We start from the raw sequence: 19,289 nt of genomic DNA on the forward strand, positions 1-19,289 counted from the left end.
TGTGTTTTAAAGATACAAAATATGGTCCTTCCCTAGTGTGGGTGTTCTTGTTGTGGGTGATGTCTGTCTTAACCAAAAGTCTCGGGTTTTGAGTCGTAACAAATTTGAATTAATGTCAAGTGAAAAAAACTAGGAAAATGGGGAATGACAATGTAAAAGCAAGAATAATTATACATTGACATAGATGACTTTTGATCTATGTTGACAAACTAAAGAGTGAATAACATCACTAGATTTGTCTATACATTGTTTAGTTGTAATTATATAAGACTACAAAACTTTTTTTTTTATTTATCTACTTCTTTTTCTATGAAATGCTGAATATTTTTTTTTATCAAAATTATTTAGTAGAATACAAATGCCTCTTTCTTCATTGTGATGTATCCATAAACGGAAAAAAGACCTTTCTTTCTTTCTTTTTGCTTGGTTTGCCCTAAAGATGTTATTCTTCACATTCTTCTGCAGTGTCTGAATGAAAAGAGAGAAGCTTAATTACTTTTAAAACAACAAATTATTTCGTTGGTGAACGATAACAAGTATCTGAAGAAGGCGTAAAAACATGAAAAATTTACCTGCAATCCTTAATCTTGGTTTGAAACCTGGGAAATTCATGTTGATCAGTAGCTTTGTATTTATTGATTCCTCCGCGTTTCTTGGAACTAACTTTAGAAATAATATTGTGTTCTTGATGATCTTTATCATTATCGATCTCAAATTCTTCTAGTTTTCGTTCTTCAGATGATAACGAAAAAAATGATAAAACAAGAACAAGATTCAGCTCTGCTAGAAATAATTCTCTTGGTTTCTCATCACCTTTCTCTTCTTCTCTATCCATTACTTGTTCTTCAAGCTTCGTCGATGTACTCGTAAATTCAGCCATTTTTTTTCCACTGAAAAATAATGTCAAGTAGAAAAAAATATAGAGATTTTTTATCATAAGAAAATGCCTTGTTGCTATGTAAATAGTAACTGGGATTTGGAAAACATAACAAGAATAAAGGACAATTATATATTGGTCTAGTATGTGGTGTCTAACTCTTTTTTAGTCATCCATCATTTTATGCAACAATAACCACAATTTCATGTATTTTAGGCACATGTTTGGCTAATAGATTTGCTTGGTTTCATTTTTTTGTTCCTTTCTTTCAACCCATAATTTATTTTTTTTTTAAAAAAATATTTTCCTTTGCACTAAGAGTATTTAATATTCTGTACTCACAGTATTGCATCAAAAAAAGATAAATATTGATTAATTTGGCTGACAGAACTTGGTAAAATGAAATGATGTTTAATCTGACACATCTCCTAAGAAATAATAATATTCTATTATTACGAGTTATTTTGTATCCAAATGTTGGAGAATGAATTGAATTGTTTAATAGTTAATAATAAAGGGAAAATAGGTATAAAATAATAAATTATTTTTTGATATTTATTAAGTAAAAATAGACATTACTAGTGAATAAACACGTATTATCATGTGACATATAGTCAGATTACATTAGGTAAAACATTTAATTAAAAAAAATGGAAAAAGAGTCTGATATACCCTTCAACTTTGTCATTTAGAGCTGATATATCCCTCGTTATAAAAGTGACTCATATATGCCCTTAGCGTTATACAAACGGCTCACATATATCCCTGCCGTTACAAAATGACTCACATATACCCTTCATTTAACGGAAATTAAAAAATTAGTTTTAAATTTATATTTGTTACTTCTAATTTTTTTTTAAAAAATTATTTAGGGGTATATATGATTCTTTTATCAAAGTTCAACGTATATTTTAATTTTTTTCATACATAAATTATTTTTTGACTTCTTTTATTATAATTATTTGAGTTTCTTATTCTTATTTTGTTTTTTCTTTCATTCCTTAGTTTAAAGAAAAAAAATTTAAACTATTTTTTTGTGTGTATTGTAATTTAATTTCGTATTCGAAGAAAAAATTTGGTCATCTATAATAAGTTTACAAGAATATTAGTAAAACATAAATAAATTTGATTATCAAAATAATAATTATAAATTAGTCATTAAAACAAAAAAAAAGTCAAAAAATATATGTTTGACAAGGATTAAATTTACTAATATGAGATTATATTTTTTAGAAAAAAATAATAAAGTTTTAGATTAAAATTATTATTTTTTTCATTTCCATTAGAGGAAAAGGGTATATGTGGACCATTTGTTTACAAGTAGGGGTATATATGAGCCACTTTTATAACGAGGGGTATATCAGATCTAAAAGACAAAGTTGAGGGGTATATCAAACCCTTTTCCAAAAAAAAATTGAAAGTAGGTGTAATAGTTTGCTTAAATAATGTTACTTGTACAACATTAATTATTATAAAGAAAGCTCAGAATATTATAATAATAAGAAGAAGACAAGATGTATAAGATAGAGGAGACAACTTTACTTATTTAAGTGTGTCTTTCAAATGGTGAGTGATTTTTTATTTATAGTGTTGAGATATCACTCCAAAAGTCATCTAATTAATAGATACATAGTTATTTTGGATGTTCTTATCACCTTGGAAGCACCTATACATGAATCCAATTAATAGTGAATAAATCTAACGGATAATCCACATATACTATACAATGAATTTATAACACTCCCCCTTGGATATCCATAGATTATGTGCCTCGTTATAATCTTACTAGGAAAAACCCAGTGGGAAAAACCTAGTGAAGGAAAAAGAGTACACATATACACTTTGAATGTTGCCTCGTTAAAAACCTTACCAGGAAAATCCAACTTGGGACAAAACCATAGTTAAGGAAAAAAGTACAACGCGTATTTCACCCCCCTGAGGAAAACTCACTTGATATCTTGGAGACGACGCATTCCAATTTTGTATCTCAACTTCTCAAATGTTGATGTTGGCAATGCCTTAGTAAATAAATCAGCAAGATAATCACTTGAACGGATTTGTTGAACTTCTATCTCACCATTTTGTTGAAGATCATGCGTGAAACAGAACTTTGGTGAAATATGCTTTGTCCGGTCTCCTTTGTTGTATCCTCCTTTCAATTGAGCTATACATGCAACATTATCTTCGTACATTGTGACTGGTATATTCTTCTCCAAAGAAAAATCACATATTTTCTAAATATGATGGTTCATTGATCTCAACTAGACGCCCTCTCGACTTGATTCATGGATGACTATTATTTCTACATGATTTGAAAAAGTGGCTACCAACGTTTGCTTCATTGATCGCCAAGATATTGCCGTGCCTCCACATGTAAACAATAGTCTGTTTGTGATCGAGCTTTATGCGGATTAGATAAATACCCTACATCTGCGTAACCAATCAGTTCTGACTTGGATTCATTGGAATAGAATAAATCCATGTCCATGGTCCCCCAAAGATATCGAAGTACGTGTTTAACACCATTCCAATGTCTTCTTGTTGGGGAGGAACTGAATCTTGCCAGTAGACTACTGCAAAATATATATCTGGTCGAGTATTGTTAGCAAGGTACATTAGTGCCCCGACTGCACTAAGGTAAGGAGTTTGCTCACCAAGAAACTCTTCATCCTTCTCTTGAGGTCGAAATGGATCTGTATTGATGTCAAGCGATCTTACCATCATTGGAGTACTCAATGGATGTGAGTTATCCATGTAAAAACGCTTTAGTATCTTTTCTGTGTATGTTGATTGATGAACAAGTATTCCATTTGACAAATTCTCAATCTGTAGGCCAAGATAAAATTTTGTCTTGCCAAGATCTTTCATTTCAAATTTCTCTTTTCAGACACTCAACAACTTTTAAAATCTTTTTACAAGTGCCAATGATGTTCAAATCATCAACATACACAACAATTATAACAAATTCAGACTCCGATCAGTTAATGAAAATGCAGAGACAAATCGGATCATTTTTGTACTCTTTCTTCAACAAATATTCACTTAGACGATTGTACCACATCCTTCCTGATTGTTTCAATCCATACAGAGATTTCTAAAGCTTTATTGAACAAGTTTCTCTTGATCTTTGTATGCTTCAGGCACTTTGAATGCTTCAGGAACTTTCATTAAAATGTCGTGGTCCAATGAGCCATATAGATAGGCTGTAACAATGTCCATTAGACGTATTTCAAGTTTTTCATGAACTGCAAAATCTATGAGATATCTAAAGGTGATTGCATCTACCATAGAAGAATATGTCTCCATATAATCAATAGTCTTTGAGAAAAATATTGAGTAACAAGTCAGACTTGATATCTCACGACTTCACCTTTCTCTTTTTTTTTTTCGTACAAAAATCCATTTGTACCCCACTGGCTTGATACCTTCAGGTGTTTGATTGGTTCGAAAACTTTACGCTTTTCTAGTAAAGTCAATTCTGCTTGAATTGCATCCTTCCATTTTGGCCAATCATTTCTCTGTCTATATTTGTGAACAGATTTTGACTCCAAATCTTCATCTTGTTGCATTATGTCAATAGCAACATTATAGGCAAATATGTTGTCAATCACAACATTATTTCGATTTCACAACTTTTTCGTCGAGACATGATTCTTTGAAATTTAATTATTTTTAGAAGTTTGAACCTCCTCGGATATTTCATCATGTGTTATGACTTGGGTCTCATCTTGAGAAATTTCTTTCAACTCATGTTCATCTTGATCATTTATTCCTTTCTCTTTCGAGGATTTTTATCCTTGGAACCAATTGGTCTACCACGTTTTAAATGTGGTCTAGACTCATTTGCCTTAGCAATTTGTCCCGCTGGGACATCAACTCGAACTGGAGCATTAGCAGCTGAAATATGCGATTTTGTAATCCTTGAAAGATTAGTAAAAATATCTTCCAGCTAATTCGCAATATTTTGTAAATGAATTATTCTTTGAACTTCTTGCTCACATTGATTTGTTTGAGGATCCAGATGAGATAGAGATGATAAATTCCAATCTATCTCTTTTCCCAACTGCTTATGTTCTCCCTCTAATGTTGGGCATACTAATTCATCAAAATGAAAATCAACAAATCTTGTCTTAAATAAATCTCCAGTCATAGGCTCCAAAAATTTTATGATTGAAGGAGATTCATACCCAACATATATGAATCCGAAACTAAAACGGTACAAAATTTTAACATAAATTCCAAAACGGTATATAAAATTTTATATTAACCTAAACGGTAAAATCGCTGCAGGCGCAGCGACTTACCTCACCTGAAAAAGTAAAATCGCTGCTGAGGCAGCGATTTTGAAAAAATTATTATTTTTTAATAAAAAACTGAAATCGCTGCTTTGGCAGCGATTTCATATTATTTTTTAATTATAATTTTTTTTTAAAAAATAAGGTATATCGCTGCCAGTGGAGCGATTTACCAAAAAAAAATTATTTTTTTATAATATAAATCGCTGCCACTATTTATAAAAAAAAAATTTAATAATATAAATCGCTGCCAGTGCAGCGATTTATAAAAAACTCATTAATTTTACTTTTTTTTTTCTAATGTAAATTACTATATCTCAATTAAAAACTCATTAATTTTACTTTTTTTTTCTAATGTAAATTACTATATCTCAATAAACAACTCATTAATTTGCTTTTATTACAATCTTCTTAGTCACATCATCACATCCTATAACATAAATCGCTGCCCTTGCAGCGATTTATGTTATAAATTTTTATTTTTTTTATAAATCGCTGCACTGGCAGCGATTTATATTATTAAAAAAAATTATTTTTTTTTATAAATCGCTGCAGTGGCAGCGATTTATATTATAAAAAAAATATTAGTTTTTGGTAAATCGCTGCACTGGCAGCGATATACCTTTTTTTTTTTAAAAAAAAATTATAATTAAAAAATAATATGAAATCGCTGCCAAAGCAGCGATTTGGAAGAAGCAAAATTTTGAAATCGCTGCTTAGGCAGTGATTTCAGTTTTTTATTAAAAAAAAATAATTTTTGCAAAATCGCTACCTCAGCAGCGATTTTACTTTTTCAGGTGAGGTAAGTCGCTGCGCCTGCAGCGATTTTACCGTTTTGGTTAATATAAAATTTTATTTACCGTTTTAGAATTTTTGTTAAAATTTCGTAACGTTTTAGTTTCGGACTCCAACATATATCCCCAACCTTCTTTAAGCCCCCATCTTTGTGCGTTGTAGTGGAGCAATTGGGACATACACTGCACATTCAAAAATTCTAAGATGTGAAGTGTTTGGCTCTTGACCAAAAGTCAATTGTAATGGAGAGAATTTATGATAATTTGTTGCCTTATGCGCACAAGTGCTACTGCATGTAAAATAACATGCCCCCACATAGACACAGACAACTTTGTTCTTATTAGCAATGACCTAGCTATTAATTTCAGACGTTTAATCAATGATTCTGCTAGACCGTTCTGAGTATGAACATGCGCAACTGGATGTTCAACTGTTATACTAGTAGATATACAATAATCATTAAATGCCTGAGATGTAAACTCCCAAGCATTATCTAGACGGATTGTCTTTATAGTATAGTTTGAAAATTGTGCTTTCAATCTTATTATTTGAGCCAACATCTCACAAAAGACATGTTGCGAGTTGATAATAAACACACATGTGACTATCTTGTAGAAGCATCTATCAAGACCATATAATATTTTAAGGGTCCACAACATGTTAAATTGGTCCACATATATCACCCTGTATACGTTCCAGAAACACATGGGATTCAATTACAACCTTAACCGTTGATGGTTTAATGATCAACTTTCCTTGAGAACAAGAATCACAAGAGAATTCCTTTGATTGAAGGTTATTTGAGCTCTTTAAGGTGTGCCCTTGTGAATTCTCAATGATTTTGCACATCATATTAAATTTGGGATGACCCAACCGATCATATCAAATGATAAATCATTAAAATTAGTAAACCTTTTGTTTACTACGGCATGTGATTCAACTGTACCTATACTTGTATAGTACAACCCATAAGAAAATGCAGATAATTTTTCATGTACAATTTTCTTCTTTACATTAATTGTAGTAATGTAAAGGTATTCAACCTTTCCTTCATTAGCCATTTTGGCGAAAAGCTTTGAAACTTAATAAGTTTCTTTGAGACTTACTACAATATAATGTATTATCAATGTCCAATATTGTCCCTCCAGATAGTAATAAGGTCGATCTTCCAGATCCCTCAGTTAATTTTGTACTACCTGATATTGTGTTGACATATGCCATTTTCATAACCAAATTAGAAAAATATTTTTTTCTTTTAATATTGTATGCGTTGTAGCATTATCAAGAAGGCATACATCTCCATTACTCATCTTGAATCCAACTGACAACTGTGAATTTCTATTAGTTTTCATTAAAATAAAAATACATTAAAAGAAGTATGAAACAAAACTAACAACGTAAATTTAAATACTTCAACATGAAGAACATGATAACTAAAAAGCACATAAGTAAAATATTAACAGACTTCATTCCCCAACTAAAAGATTAAACATCAGTTTCGATCTCCAAAGAAGTCATCAACTTCCATATGAGTAATGTCACCAAGGCCATCAAAAACATCATCCTTTAAAGCCAAATTTGCTTCAATATTCTTATCATATTTTTGAGATGTTCCCGGCTTATCATCATCTTTAAGAGTCATATGTGACTCAGTTGGAAGATGAACCACCACTTTTATTTCCTTTCTTTTTAAAGGAATTTTGGTAGAGCTTAACAAAATGCTCATGTGTGCGACATTCATTCTTCCAATGGCCTTTCATGCCACAACGATGACAATTACTTTTTGAGGGGTTATTTTGAGAACTATTGTTGTTCTCCCTTTTATTATGACCACCACCTCGACGATTGATGTATCACCTGTTTTCTTTGTCACGCCCCATGTATTATTATAGCCTCGATGATCATCTCTTTTTACTTCAGATTGATCACGTGCTTCCACCATATTTGCTTTCGGTAGTGGAGCAGTTCCAGTGGGACGAGCTTCATGATTCTTCATCAAAAACATTATGTTGCTCAGCCACCAGGAGACATGAGATCAGTTTAGAGTATTTCTGAAAACTCTTTTCACGATATTGCTGCTGCAATATCACATTTGAGGCATGAAAAGTAGTAAGTGTCTTTTTCAACATATCCTCATCTTTTATAATCTCCCCACATAATTTCGATTGGGAGGTTATTCTGAATACAACAGAGTAATATTACATTACGGTCTTAAAATCTTGAAATCGTAAATGCATCCACTCATAACGAGCTCTTGGTAACACTGTTGCCTTTAGGTGGTCATATCTCCCCTTCAAATCATTCCACAATTCAAGTGGATCTTTTTCCGTCAGATGTTCAATATTCATGCCCTCATCAAGATGATAACAAAGGAAAATCATAGCCTTTGCCTTATCTTGTCTCGATGGTTCATTTCCCTGAATAATGGTGGCATGAAGACCTTTAGCATCTAAGTGAATCTCAACATCGAGTACCCATGAAAGACAATTCTTTTCAGAAATATCTAATGCCACAAACTCAAGTTTGGATAAATTCGACATAATGAAATTATGAGAGAATATGTGAATTAAATAAAAATATTTATATAATACCTTTGCAAGTAGCAACTTCGTGTTGATAACGTATTATAAAGAAAGCTCAGAATATTATAATAATAAGAAGAAGACAAAAATTATAAGTTAGAGGAGGGAACTTTTCTTATTCAAGTGTGTCTTTCAAATGGTGAGTGATTATCTATTTATAGTGTTGAGATACCACTCCAAAAGTCATCTAATTAATAGATACATAGTTATTTTGGAAGTTCTTATTATCTTGGAAGCACCTATAAATGAATCCAATTAATAGCATATAAATCTAATAAATAATCCACATATACTATACAATGGATTTATAATAGTTTAAATAAATGTTACTTGTACAACATAGATAATGAATAATTTAAAAGAATCTTCAATTTAAGTTGGATACTGGTAGCGAAGTAAAATATATTCATAAAAATTTGAGGGTCCGTTTGGTCATGCGATATGATATCATGATATGAAATTATGAAATGAGATTGAAGTTTTGTTTGGACATGCGATATGAAATTTTGATGTTGTGTATTTTCTCATAAACATAAAAATCTCATAAGTTGTAAAACTATTAAAATAATTCCAATTGTTTATTCAATCTTATCAAAGAAATAAAAATATATAAAATCGCATAATAAATTATTACAAAGCTTTTTATTTTCTCCATTTAATTAATTATTTCATCTTACTTTAATTTACTAAAAAAATTGAAAACAAATTGTAGTGTACTACTCTTTAATTTAATATAATTTCTCCCACATAGTAATACGTACAATTTCCTCACGTTGAACATAAATTGTAGTGTAACTAAATACTATTAACTTACACATAAAATATAAATGTTCACTTATTAAGACCATAAAATAAATTTATTAATGTGTTTGAAATTTTGACGTAAACCAAGGCCAAAATCGAGTATTATGTTGAATTTTGGAATGTACACTCGTCATATTTTTTTGTTGCATAAATGTTGGTGTCATCTTGCTAATTGCCCCGACAACTATTTTAACATACCGGTTAATTGTTTCAAGTGAATGTTGAAAAGTTTCACTTGTCGAGCGTTGAAATAAATATAAAACGGTAGAAGTAATAAATACAAAACAATTGGAGTAAAAGAAAATTTATTACTCAACAATCTGTTGGTATGAGTTAAAGTGACTATATGTTGGTGAAAATAATAAATTTTATATCGGTGATTTTTTTTAAAAAAAAGTAATGATGTGATTATAAATTTTATTTACATATGAAATAAATGGTTAGTAGATATAAATGTGGGATTGCATTCAACAATATATAAAATCGTGAATCAATTTTTGTTTTAAAATATCTCAAATCACGAGATGGAATAGCGTAAAATCACATATCCAAATGCTGATTCCATCTTACAATACCATATCGTGATATGATATTGCATGACTAAACGCCTACTAAAAATAAATGAGATGATGATAAGAATATAAAGGATATTTATCTTCGATTCAAACTTTTAAACAAATAACATAAAAATTAAAAGGTTACCACTTTACTTACTATATGTAAGAGGCTACCGGCTAGAAACACACAACTGTTGGTCAGCGCTTCTAGCCATTAACAAATCATTTACGAGGAATTTAGTTAATTATTATATAAATCTACTTTTTATTATGCTTGTATTGTTTGTACATTTCACTTTGAACATTGTATGGTTTAATAAAAATATTAGCTTTAATTCTTATTATGTCGTTGTATTGATAATGTATATGGTTGTAGTACTTTTTTAAACTTCATTGATGGACTTTGGTAATACATTGAATAATTGAGCCATTTTTGATGTTCAATGAGCTTTTTTTCTATAATATAAAACATAGAAACACTTTTAAAAAGTGAAAAAAAAATCCATTTAGTACTATTATATTGTCTCAAGTAATATTCAATGAGCTTTTAGATTAGTATCATATGGATTATAAGTAATGTATGATTGAGATTCATTTCAAATTTTACATTTACCAGAAAAGTTCAAAATAATAAAATAAAGCGGGACTTTAAATTAAGGGTGACAATAAGGTTTGAAAACTAAATAGTAGTGATCAAGTTATTTTAATTGAGTGGAAATGACAATTATGTCATTAACGATTTATTAGGAATGCGTGGAGCTTCCCTTAAGTTTTTAAATTGATACTTTGTTCCATTGCATTAAATAAAGGGTAAAGGGCAAAAGATTAACATTTAAATTGTAGATACACAAATTTTATTGGATTTAATTCATATAAAATTTGGATTAAATTCATGTTTATTTGGATTGAATGATTAAATTGGCTTTATAAATAAATAAGTTCATTTTAATTAAATTCAAGTTCAAGGTCCATTTCGCCTTAAAGCCCAAACTCATGCCACGTGTCACACTGACTAGATATCCAAGACAAGCAAGGTGACACCAAGTATCTAAATGAGGTGATAGTCTCAATCAAATGCAAGATTGCAATCACATTTCGCCAAGTGTCTAATTGACATCCTTTGACCAATCATACGTATTGATTTATATATATGTAAACAACTTACACTTCAATTAGTTAGTTACACTTCAATTAGTTAGTTATATAACAACTTACATTTCCATTAGTTAGTTGTAGATAGTTAGTTAATTGAGTTAGTAATGTGTATATATGTAGATATGTAGACTCATCTGTAAACTAATTTTACATTCATGGTTTTACACCATTCTCTATCAATATACATGTAAGAAGAAGTGCGATCCTCTTCTTCTTCACCTCTTCTTCTGGTTCTTCTTCTGTTTCTTCTTCAAGCTCCATCAATGGAGATATAGACAGACAGTTCATGGTTCTTTTATTCAACATGGTATCAGAGCGGGTGTAGATCACTGTTCTTCTTGTCAATTAAAGTTTCAAATCATATCTGAAGAAAATCGAGTTCATCTTACTATCGATTTCTGCGCTTATCTCTGAAGGTCTTGTTCTGTTTTTTGTCTTCTGTAATTGTTTCCTGTGAATCGATTTCATTATGGTTGAGATTACTTCTGGCCAAGTTTCCACATCAGGAACAGGAGGGAACACAATCGATATTAGTAACCCTCACTACATACATCCATCTGACAATCCAAGTCTGATCTTAGTTCCAGCATCTTTTGAAGGAATTGGTTATCGATCATGGCGACGAGCTGTAATGAGATCATTGTCTGTGAATAATAAATTAGGATTCATTACTGGAGAATTCAAACGCCCTTCTTCAACATCTCCACAATATTGCCAATGGGAGAGATGTGATAACATGGTAATATCTTGGATCCTTAATTCTCTTAGCAAAGATATTGCAGACAGTGTTGAATATGTTTCTGATGCAGTAGAGTTATGGAAAGAGTTAGAAGATCGATATGATCAAACAAATGGTGCCAAATTGTTTCAAATCCAAAGGGATATCAATGATCTAAGTCAAGGAGTTCTTGATATCACTGTGTACTACACTAGGATGAAGAAACTCTGGGAAGAGCTAAGTAATCTGAGCATCAAGAACCAATGCAGTTGTGCTTGTAGCTGTGGAGGTAAAGAGATCATGCATAAGGCTGAACAAGATCGAAGGTTGATTCAATTTTTAATGGGGCTTAATGAGGTCTATACTGTTATTAGAGGTAGTATTCTGATGATGAATCCACTACCATCCATGGCTCAAGCCTTTGCATTACTTGTACAAGAAGAGAAACAAAGGGAGTTTAAACCACAAGGTCAGATGTTTGCTGAAGGAAGTTCAATGAATTCATCCGTACGTGTTGGTTCATCTAATTCATCATGTGGAAGATCAAATTCTACTAATGCTGGTTCATCAACAGGAGGAAGAGTTTTTAGAACAAACTATGCACCAAACAATTATCCTGCAAACAATAGGCCAAGGCCTTTCTGTGAACACTGCAAAAGATCAGGGCATATCATTGATAAATGTTACAAATTACATGGTTATCCTAATCAAAATAACTCTTCTAATGGACAAGGTGTTAATCATCAAAGATACAATAATGTTCAGAATCAAAGGGTATATACTAGAGGTAAAGGAGTAGCAGCTAATGTTTTTGCAGATTCTTCAATGGGAAAAACTGATGCTCATACAGCATGTAGTGCTAATCTCACCAATGAACAATATGGACAACTTATTAACTTGTTACAGCACCTTCAATTAGAGCAACCTGAAAATGCTGATTCTGAGGAACAAGCAACTTGTGGAGCTGCAAACTTTGCAGGTATGATAGCTTGCAACTCATCCATTGATTTTGATAAACTGTCGTGTGGTTGTCTCAAATCAAGGACTGATTTATGGATACTAGATTCAGGAGCTACACATCACATGACCTTTAATATCAGCCATCTCTCACATATTACTGATCTACCATATCCTCTTTTAGTTAAATTACCAAATGGATACAAAGTTAAAGTAACCAAAGTTGGAGATGTTAGAATCAATGACATAATCACATTGTTCAGAGTTCTTTTTATCCCTTCCTTTAAGTACAATTTGATTTCGATTAGTTCCTTGTCTCTACATCTCAATTGTACTGCCTTATTCTCTAACTCATCTTGTACCTTGCAGGGCCCTTCAATGAAGAGGCCTCTGGAGATTGGTAAAGAACAAGATGGATTGTACTTCCTTTGCTCAGATTGTTTAAAAAAGGATAGTCACTCAACTTCACAGGTCTCATCTTCAATGGCTTGTTCTTCTCATAACAATAAGATAGGCTCTCAATGTAAATGTTTTTCTCATTCTTGTAGTACCATCTGTCATTCTTGCAAGCCTTCATTCAATTCTCAAAATGCTGAATCAGCTGTAAAGGACACAATTCCTAGTAACACAAATAATGTACCGGCTGGTTCTATACCTTCTTTATCTCATGGTTCTTGTAGTGATTTGTTGTGGCATTATAGACTTGGGCATGTGCCTTTTATAAAAATGAAAGGGATTACATCCATTCCTGTGAACTTTTCATCTAAACAGTCTTTTACTTGCAACATTTGCCCTATGGCCAGGCAGACTAGACTATCTTTTCCACCTAAGACTCATAATACATCAAAGGTTTTTGAGCTTCTGCATGTCGACTTATGGGGTCCTTATCATGTATCCACTCATGACAATTTTAAATACTTCATTACATTGGTTGATGACTTTAGTAGAACTACTTGAACACATTTGTTGAGTTGTAAGAGTAATGCCTTACACATTGTAAAATCCTTTGTCAACATGGTAGAAAATCAAGACAAGTGTTCAAACAATAAGATCAGATAATGGTCTTGAGTTTGTGAATCAAGAATCTGTCCTTTATTTTCAATCCAAAGGAATATTACATCAGAGATCTTGTCCTTATACACCACAACAAAATGGGGTGGTAGAGAGAAAACATAAGTATCTTTTAGAAACAGCTAGAGCTCTTCTTTTCCAATCCAAATTACCTACCAAGTATTGGGGGGAATGCATACTTACTGCCACATATATAATCAATAGACTTCCTTCTACCTACCTTCACAACAAATGTCCTTTTACTATATTGTATAATCAAGAGCCTCAATATTCTCATATGAGAAGCTTTGGGTGTCTTTGTTTTCCTACTACACACAAACATCAGAGAACAAAATTTGAACCTAGAGCTACACCTCATGTATTCCTAGGATAACCTTTTGGAGTTAAAGGTTACAAAATGTTGAGTTTGAGCAGCAATAAAGTACATATCTCTAGAGATGTTGTGTTCCATGAAACAGTATTTCCTTTTTCTAAAATCACTAATCTTTCTACCAGTAATCCTTCTTCAAGTTCTACATTTGATAGTGTTTTTCTTGATAATAATGATATTAATCTCACCTCTCTAGAACCTGAACAATGTGATCCCATTGAGACTACTTCCCTTTCACCAAATCTCACACCCTCAGAATATGATCTTTCCATCAGAAAATCTACTAGAATTCATAAACCCCCAGTTTATCTTAAAGACTACATGACTTCTCTACATGCATCTTTTTCACATCACCATCATATAGCCTCTACATCCTTGTATCCTGATAGTCAGTCACTTATATTGAGTGTGTCACATGATTGTGAACCATCATCATTTAATGAGGCTGCAATGAACCCTGCTTGGCAAGATGCAATGACACAAGAGTTGACTTCACTACATGACAATGATCCTTGGGAACTTATGCCTCTTCCTGCTGGTAAAAAGGCTGTTGGATGTAGATGGGTTTATAAGATAAAACATAAAGCTGATGGGAGTATAGAGAGGTATAAAGCAAGGCTAGTTGTGAAGGGTTACACTCAGCACTATGGAGTAGATTATACAGAGACCTTCTCTCCAGTCATCAAGATGACAACTGTGAGAGTTTTGATAGCTACTGCTGTAAAGAGACACTGGAATGTATACCAGTTGGATGTCAACAATGCCTTTCTTCATGGAGAATTGCATGAAGAAGTATACATGGATGTTCCACAGGGCTTGAATGTTGATACAAAAGGCATGGTTTGTAAGCTCAATAAGTCCCTATATGGTTTAAAACAGGCCAGCAGACAATGGTATGCTAAATTGTCTGATGCTTTGAAGTATAGGGGATACAGTAATTCCTTAAATGACTATTCTTTGTTCTATAGAAAACAAGGTCCTTCCACTGTGTTTATAGCTGTATATGTAGATGATATTCTACTTACTGGAAATGATGCTGAAGAGATTGATCAGTTAAAGAACTATCTTCATAACCAATTCAAAATCAAGGATTTAGGAAAGCTGCACTATTTCTTGGGTTTGGAGATACTATATACTGAGGCTGGAATGCTTATTTCTCAGAGAAAATTTGTGCTTTATCTTCTCAAAGAGTATAATTGCATAGAATACTCTAGTCTAGCTTCTCCTCTTGATTGTACAATCAAGCTCAAAGCCAGTGAAGGGAAACTTCTGGAAAATCCTAAGTCATATAGAAAGTTGATTGGAAAGTTAAATTTTCTCTCCAATACAAGATTAGATATTGCATATGGAGTACAACATCTAAGTCAGTTTATGCAGGAACCTAGAGAGCCTCATTTGCAGGCTGAATATCATCTACTTAGATATCTAAAGAAAGATCCAACTTTGGGTTTGCTCATGTCTTTTACTAATGACTACAAGGTACAAGCCTTTTGTGACTCAGACTGGGCATCATGTCCTGATTCAAGAAGATCAGTTACTGGTTACATTGTATTGTTGGGAACAAGTCCTGTCAGCTGGAAATCAAAGAAACAAGAGACTATATCTCTTTCTTCAGCTGAGGCTGAATACAGATCCATTAGAAAAGTAGTAGGGGAATTGGTATGGTTAAGCAGATTGTTTGAGGAGCTAACTGTGCCATGTACTAATCCATTTCCTGTTTTCTGTGATAGCCAGTCGGCATTACAAATTGCCAAGAATCCTGCGTTCCATGAGAGAACGAAGCATATTGAAGTCGATTGTCATTTTGTGCGAGCTAAAATTTAAGAAGGGTTGATTTCACTACATCATATTGGAACTGGTGAATAGCTTGCTGATATCCTAACCAAAGCACTCACTGGAGTGAAGCATTCAGCAATTCTCAGCAAGTTGGATCTGCTTGCTGCACCTCCAACTTGAGGGGGGGTATTGATTTATATATATGTAAACAACTTACACTTCAATTAGTTAGTTACACTTCAATTAGTTAGTTACATAACAACTTACATTTCCATTAGTTAGTTGTAGATAGTTAGTTAATTGAGTTAGTAATGTGTATATATGTAGATATGCAGACTCATCTGTAGACTAATTTTACATTCATGGTTTTACACCATTCTCTATCAATATACATGTAAGAAGAAGTGCGATCCTCTTCTTCTTCACCTCTTCTTCTGGTTCTTCTTCTGTTTCTTCTTCAATGCTCCATCAATGGAGATATAGACACACAGTTCATGGTTCTTTTATTCAACAATACGAAACTTTGTCCACTCCCTACAACTATAAATAGGGGATATACATGACATTCTAAGAGGACCAAGAAAAACTCCTCAACGAGCATTCTATAATTGGAGAAAGCTACAACATCAACTACATAGCTCTACAAAGGAGTGATCAACAAAGTTTATTTCGGAGATCGACTTGCAACGATGAAGTGCTTCCCGACGTTCCCAAAGATCAAATATATCTCAAGGAGGTCTACATAAGCTACAACATCAACTACTTAGCTCTTCCAACATGCATTATTTGTTGCAACATATGACTTACTTTCGTAACAACTGACTTATCTATTGCAATAAAATAGTCGTATATTATAACAGTTGACTTATTTGTGGCAATAGAATTATCATATGTTAGCATTATATGTTTTATATGTTGTAACAGAACGGTTGTAATATATAAAGTATCTGTTACAACATGTAAGACATCAATTGCAACATATAAGACATTTGTTACAACATATAAGATATTTGTTGCAACATAATAACCACATGTTGCAACAATTACTGTAACAGTTACTTTATTTTGGCTTAAGTCATCTGCAGCCACTCAAAGTTGTCCGCATAATTCATTTAGACATCTCAACTAATTCTTATGCCAATTGAACACTTTATTTGTTCAAAAGTCATTCCTATTAGACACAAAATGCTGACATGACAAAAAACGTGTAATTCACTTTCCTTGAGCGCGTTAATTTATTAAAAATAATATTTTTCTTTTTTTTCTTAATTTATACCCCCAAGTTAATTTTTAAAAAAATTAATTAACAAAAAAGAAGAAGCACAATTGTCTTCTTCCCTCTTTCTATCATATTATTCTTTCACCATTTTTATTTCTTTTTTTTACACAGCAGACCACACTCCCGCCACCTCTCTTTCTCTCACCTTCACTGTTCTTTCCTATTTTCCTCTTTTTTCTTATATTGATTTTCGTCTCAAATATCTCGAAGAAGTTTCATTTACAATGATAAAAAAAAATATGAATAGATTTTTTTGGGCAAAAGTCTGTTAATTTTTTTTCAATTCTAATAAATAATTTCTAATGTATAAAAGATGAAGACAATGAGTGAAAATTTTTAATGCTATCGAAATGAAAGAGAATGCATATTTAGCTTGAATAGACAACAATAGTGTGTCATTGTAGCTCCATGGAAGAGAAGAAAGAGATGGAGCGACACCAACTTCATGGAAAATCAGAAATGGGTATTTCTGAAGAGGAGGAGGAAAGTGGGAGAGTGGATGCTTTAATTAAAAATAGATTTTTTTAAAAAATTTTTAAAATACTTTATGAATTAATTATATAGAGGTTTAAAAAAATTAAATGTAATGCCACGTGTCATCATATTATTGGTAAAATTAATATGAATTCGCGTTTGAGATACATGCGTTTTTATTTTTCAATTGATTGTCAGTTTGTGTCAAATAGGTATAAATTTTTTAAGGTTTAAGTGCTCAATAGGTACATTCCTTAGTTGAGATGTTTAAGTGAAATATGAGGACAACTTTAAGTGGCTATGGATGACTTAAGCCCTTTATTTTCAATAGATATTTTCAATGACTTTAAAATTTAAAATCAAAGCAAAATATTTTATTAAATATATTTAAAAAGAGAAAAGAATTTCATAAAATGATAAACATAGACGACAACACTAACGACGGCAAGGACGATAAAGAAGAAGAAGTAATACATGAAGGAATAGATAAAGAAAGAAAAAAAGTAAGAAAGAAAAAGAATAGGAAGGAAGAGATCATGAAAGAGAAAAGAAGAAGAATAGAGATTGGAAATGTAATGAAGAGGAAATGTTGAAAGTTTGAAATTTAAAAAAGAGGAAAAAGTTTTCAAAATATTCGAAATATTAATCTAAATCGAAAAATTCTAATTGCTCTAATCAATTTCACTTTCATTTTATCCTCTTTGACTAAGTCAATGTTACCAAAAACAAAATCATGACTTATTAGACATTTTTTATTCAATTTTCTTAAATAAAGCTAACGTTATCCATTAAAATAATTAGATTATTTTAGATTTATACTAAAATAGGGCTCTATTTGAAAAAATAGCGCTCTCCGGGGAGTTTTTTTTTTTTTTTAATTCAATGAGTAAATTACTATTGTCAATGTCTTAATTAAAAAGAAATTGATAGTGACAATGATATTTTTTTAGTGAAAACGTTGATAGTGACAATTTACTCAATTAAAAAAGAAATCCTCCCAGAGAATGCCATTTTCAAATAGAGAGATATTTGGCATAAATGTTCAATAACCGAATGTCCGAATTATTTTAATGAATATTTTTAGCTTTACTTTTACTATTTTTGTCTTTTCTATTAGGTGTAAGATTTGAAATGAATCACAATCATACATTATATTATGATCCACATGGCATTAATCTAAGAGGCCATTGAACATTAATTGAGGAAATAGTACTTGATCGAATCTTTTTCCACTTAGAGATCTTCCCCCTTACCTTAGTTAGACTGACATGAAGCTTACCTGAGGAATTAGGAAGATGAAACAAAGAAAAGAAGTAATTCTATGTTTATATTATGGAAAAAAACTACTAACTTTTTAAAGCGTTTAAAAATAACTTCTTGTGCTTTTCATATACATTTATTATCTTCGAATGTTTGGTCAAACATCTCATATTTTATAATAATTTTTTTTTTGAAAAAAAAACACTTTTAAACTTTAATAAATTTGATCAGATAGACGATAGGCCTGCACAATTTCTTAAGATTTATTTTCTTATTAAAAATAAAGTCTTTAAAATTTTATTTGATTTTCGCAACTCTC

General features: G+C 31.6%; 1 protein-coding gene and 1 long non-coding RNA gene across 2 annotated transcripts; both read right to left on the reverse strand.

The window, feature by feature from the left end:
- Positions 1–416: 416 nt before the first annotated feature.
- On the reverse strand, positions 417–886 carry LOC104649450 (uncharacterized). Its single transcript, XR_002028773.3, has 2 exons — positions 573–886; positions 417–468 (listed from the first exon to the last, which is right to left on the reverse strand). It is a non-coding gene; the product is annotated as an uncharacterized lncRNA (long non-coding RNA).
- A 6,573-nt stretch (positions 887–7,459) lies between these two features.
- LOC109121234 (uncharacterized) lies at positions 7,460–8,507 on the reverse strand. Its single transcript, XM_019215898.1, has 3 exons — positions 8,175–8,507; positions 7,825–7,957; positions 7,460–7,596 (listed from the first exon to the last, which is right to left on the reverse strand). Exons 1-3 carry the CDS (start codon positions 8,505–8,507, stop codon positions 7,460–7,462), a joined length of 603 nt encoding a protein of 200 aa, XP_019071443.1.
- Positions 8,508–19,289: the final 10,782 nt, after the last annotated feature.

The sequence above is a fragment of the Solanum lycopersicum genome, chromosome 10 (assembly GCF_036512215.1).
Source record: "Solanum lycopersicum chromosome 10, SLM_r2.1".
Classification (NCBI taxonomy): Eukaryota; Viridiplantae; Streptophyta; class Magnoliopsida; order Solanales; family Solanaceae; genus Solanum; species Solanum lycopersicum.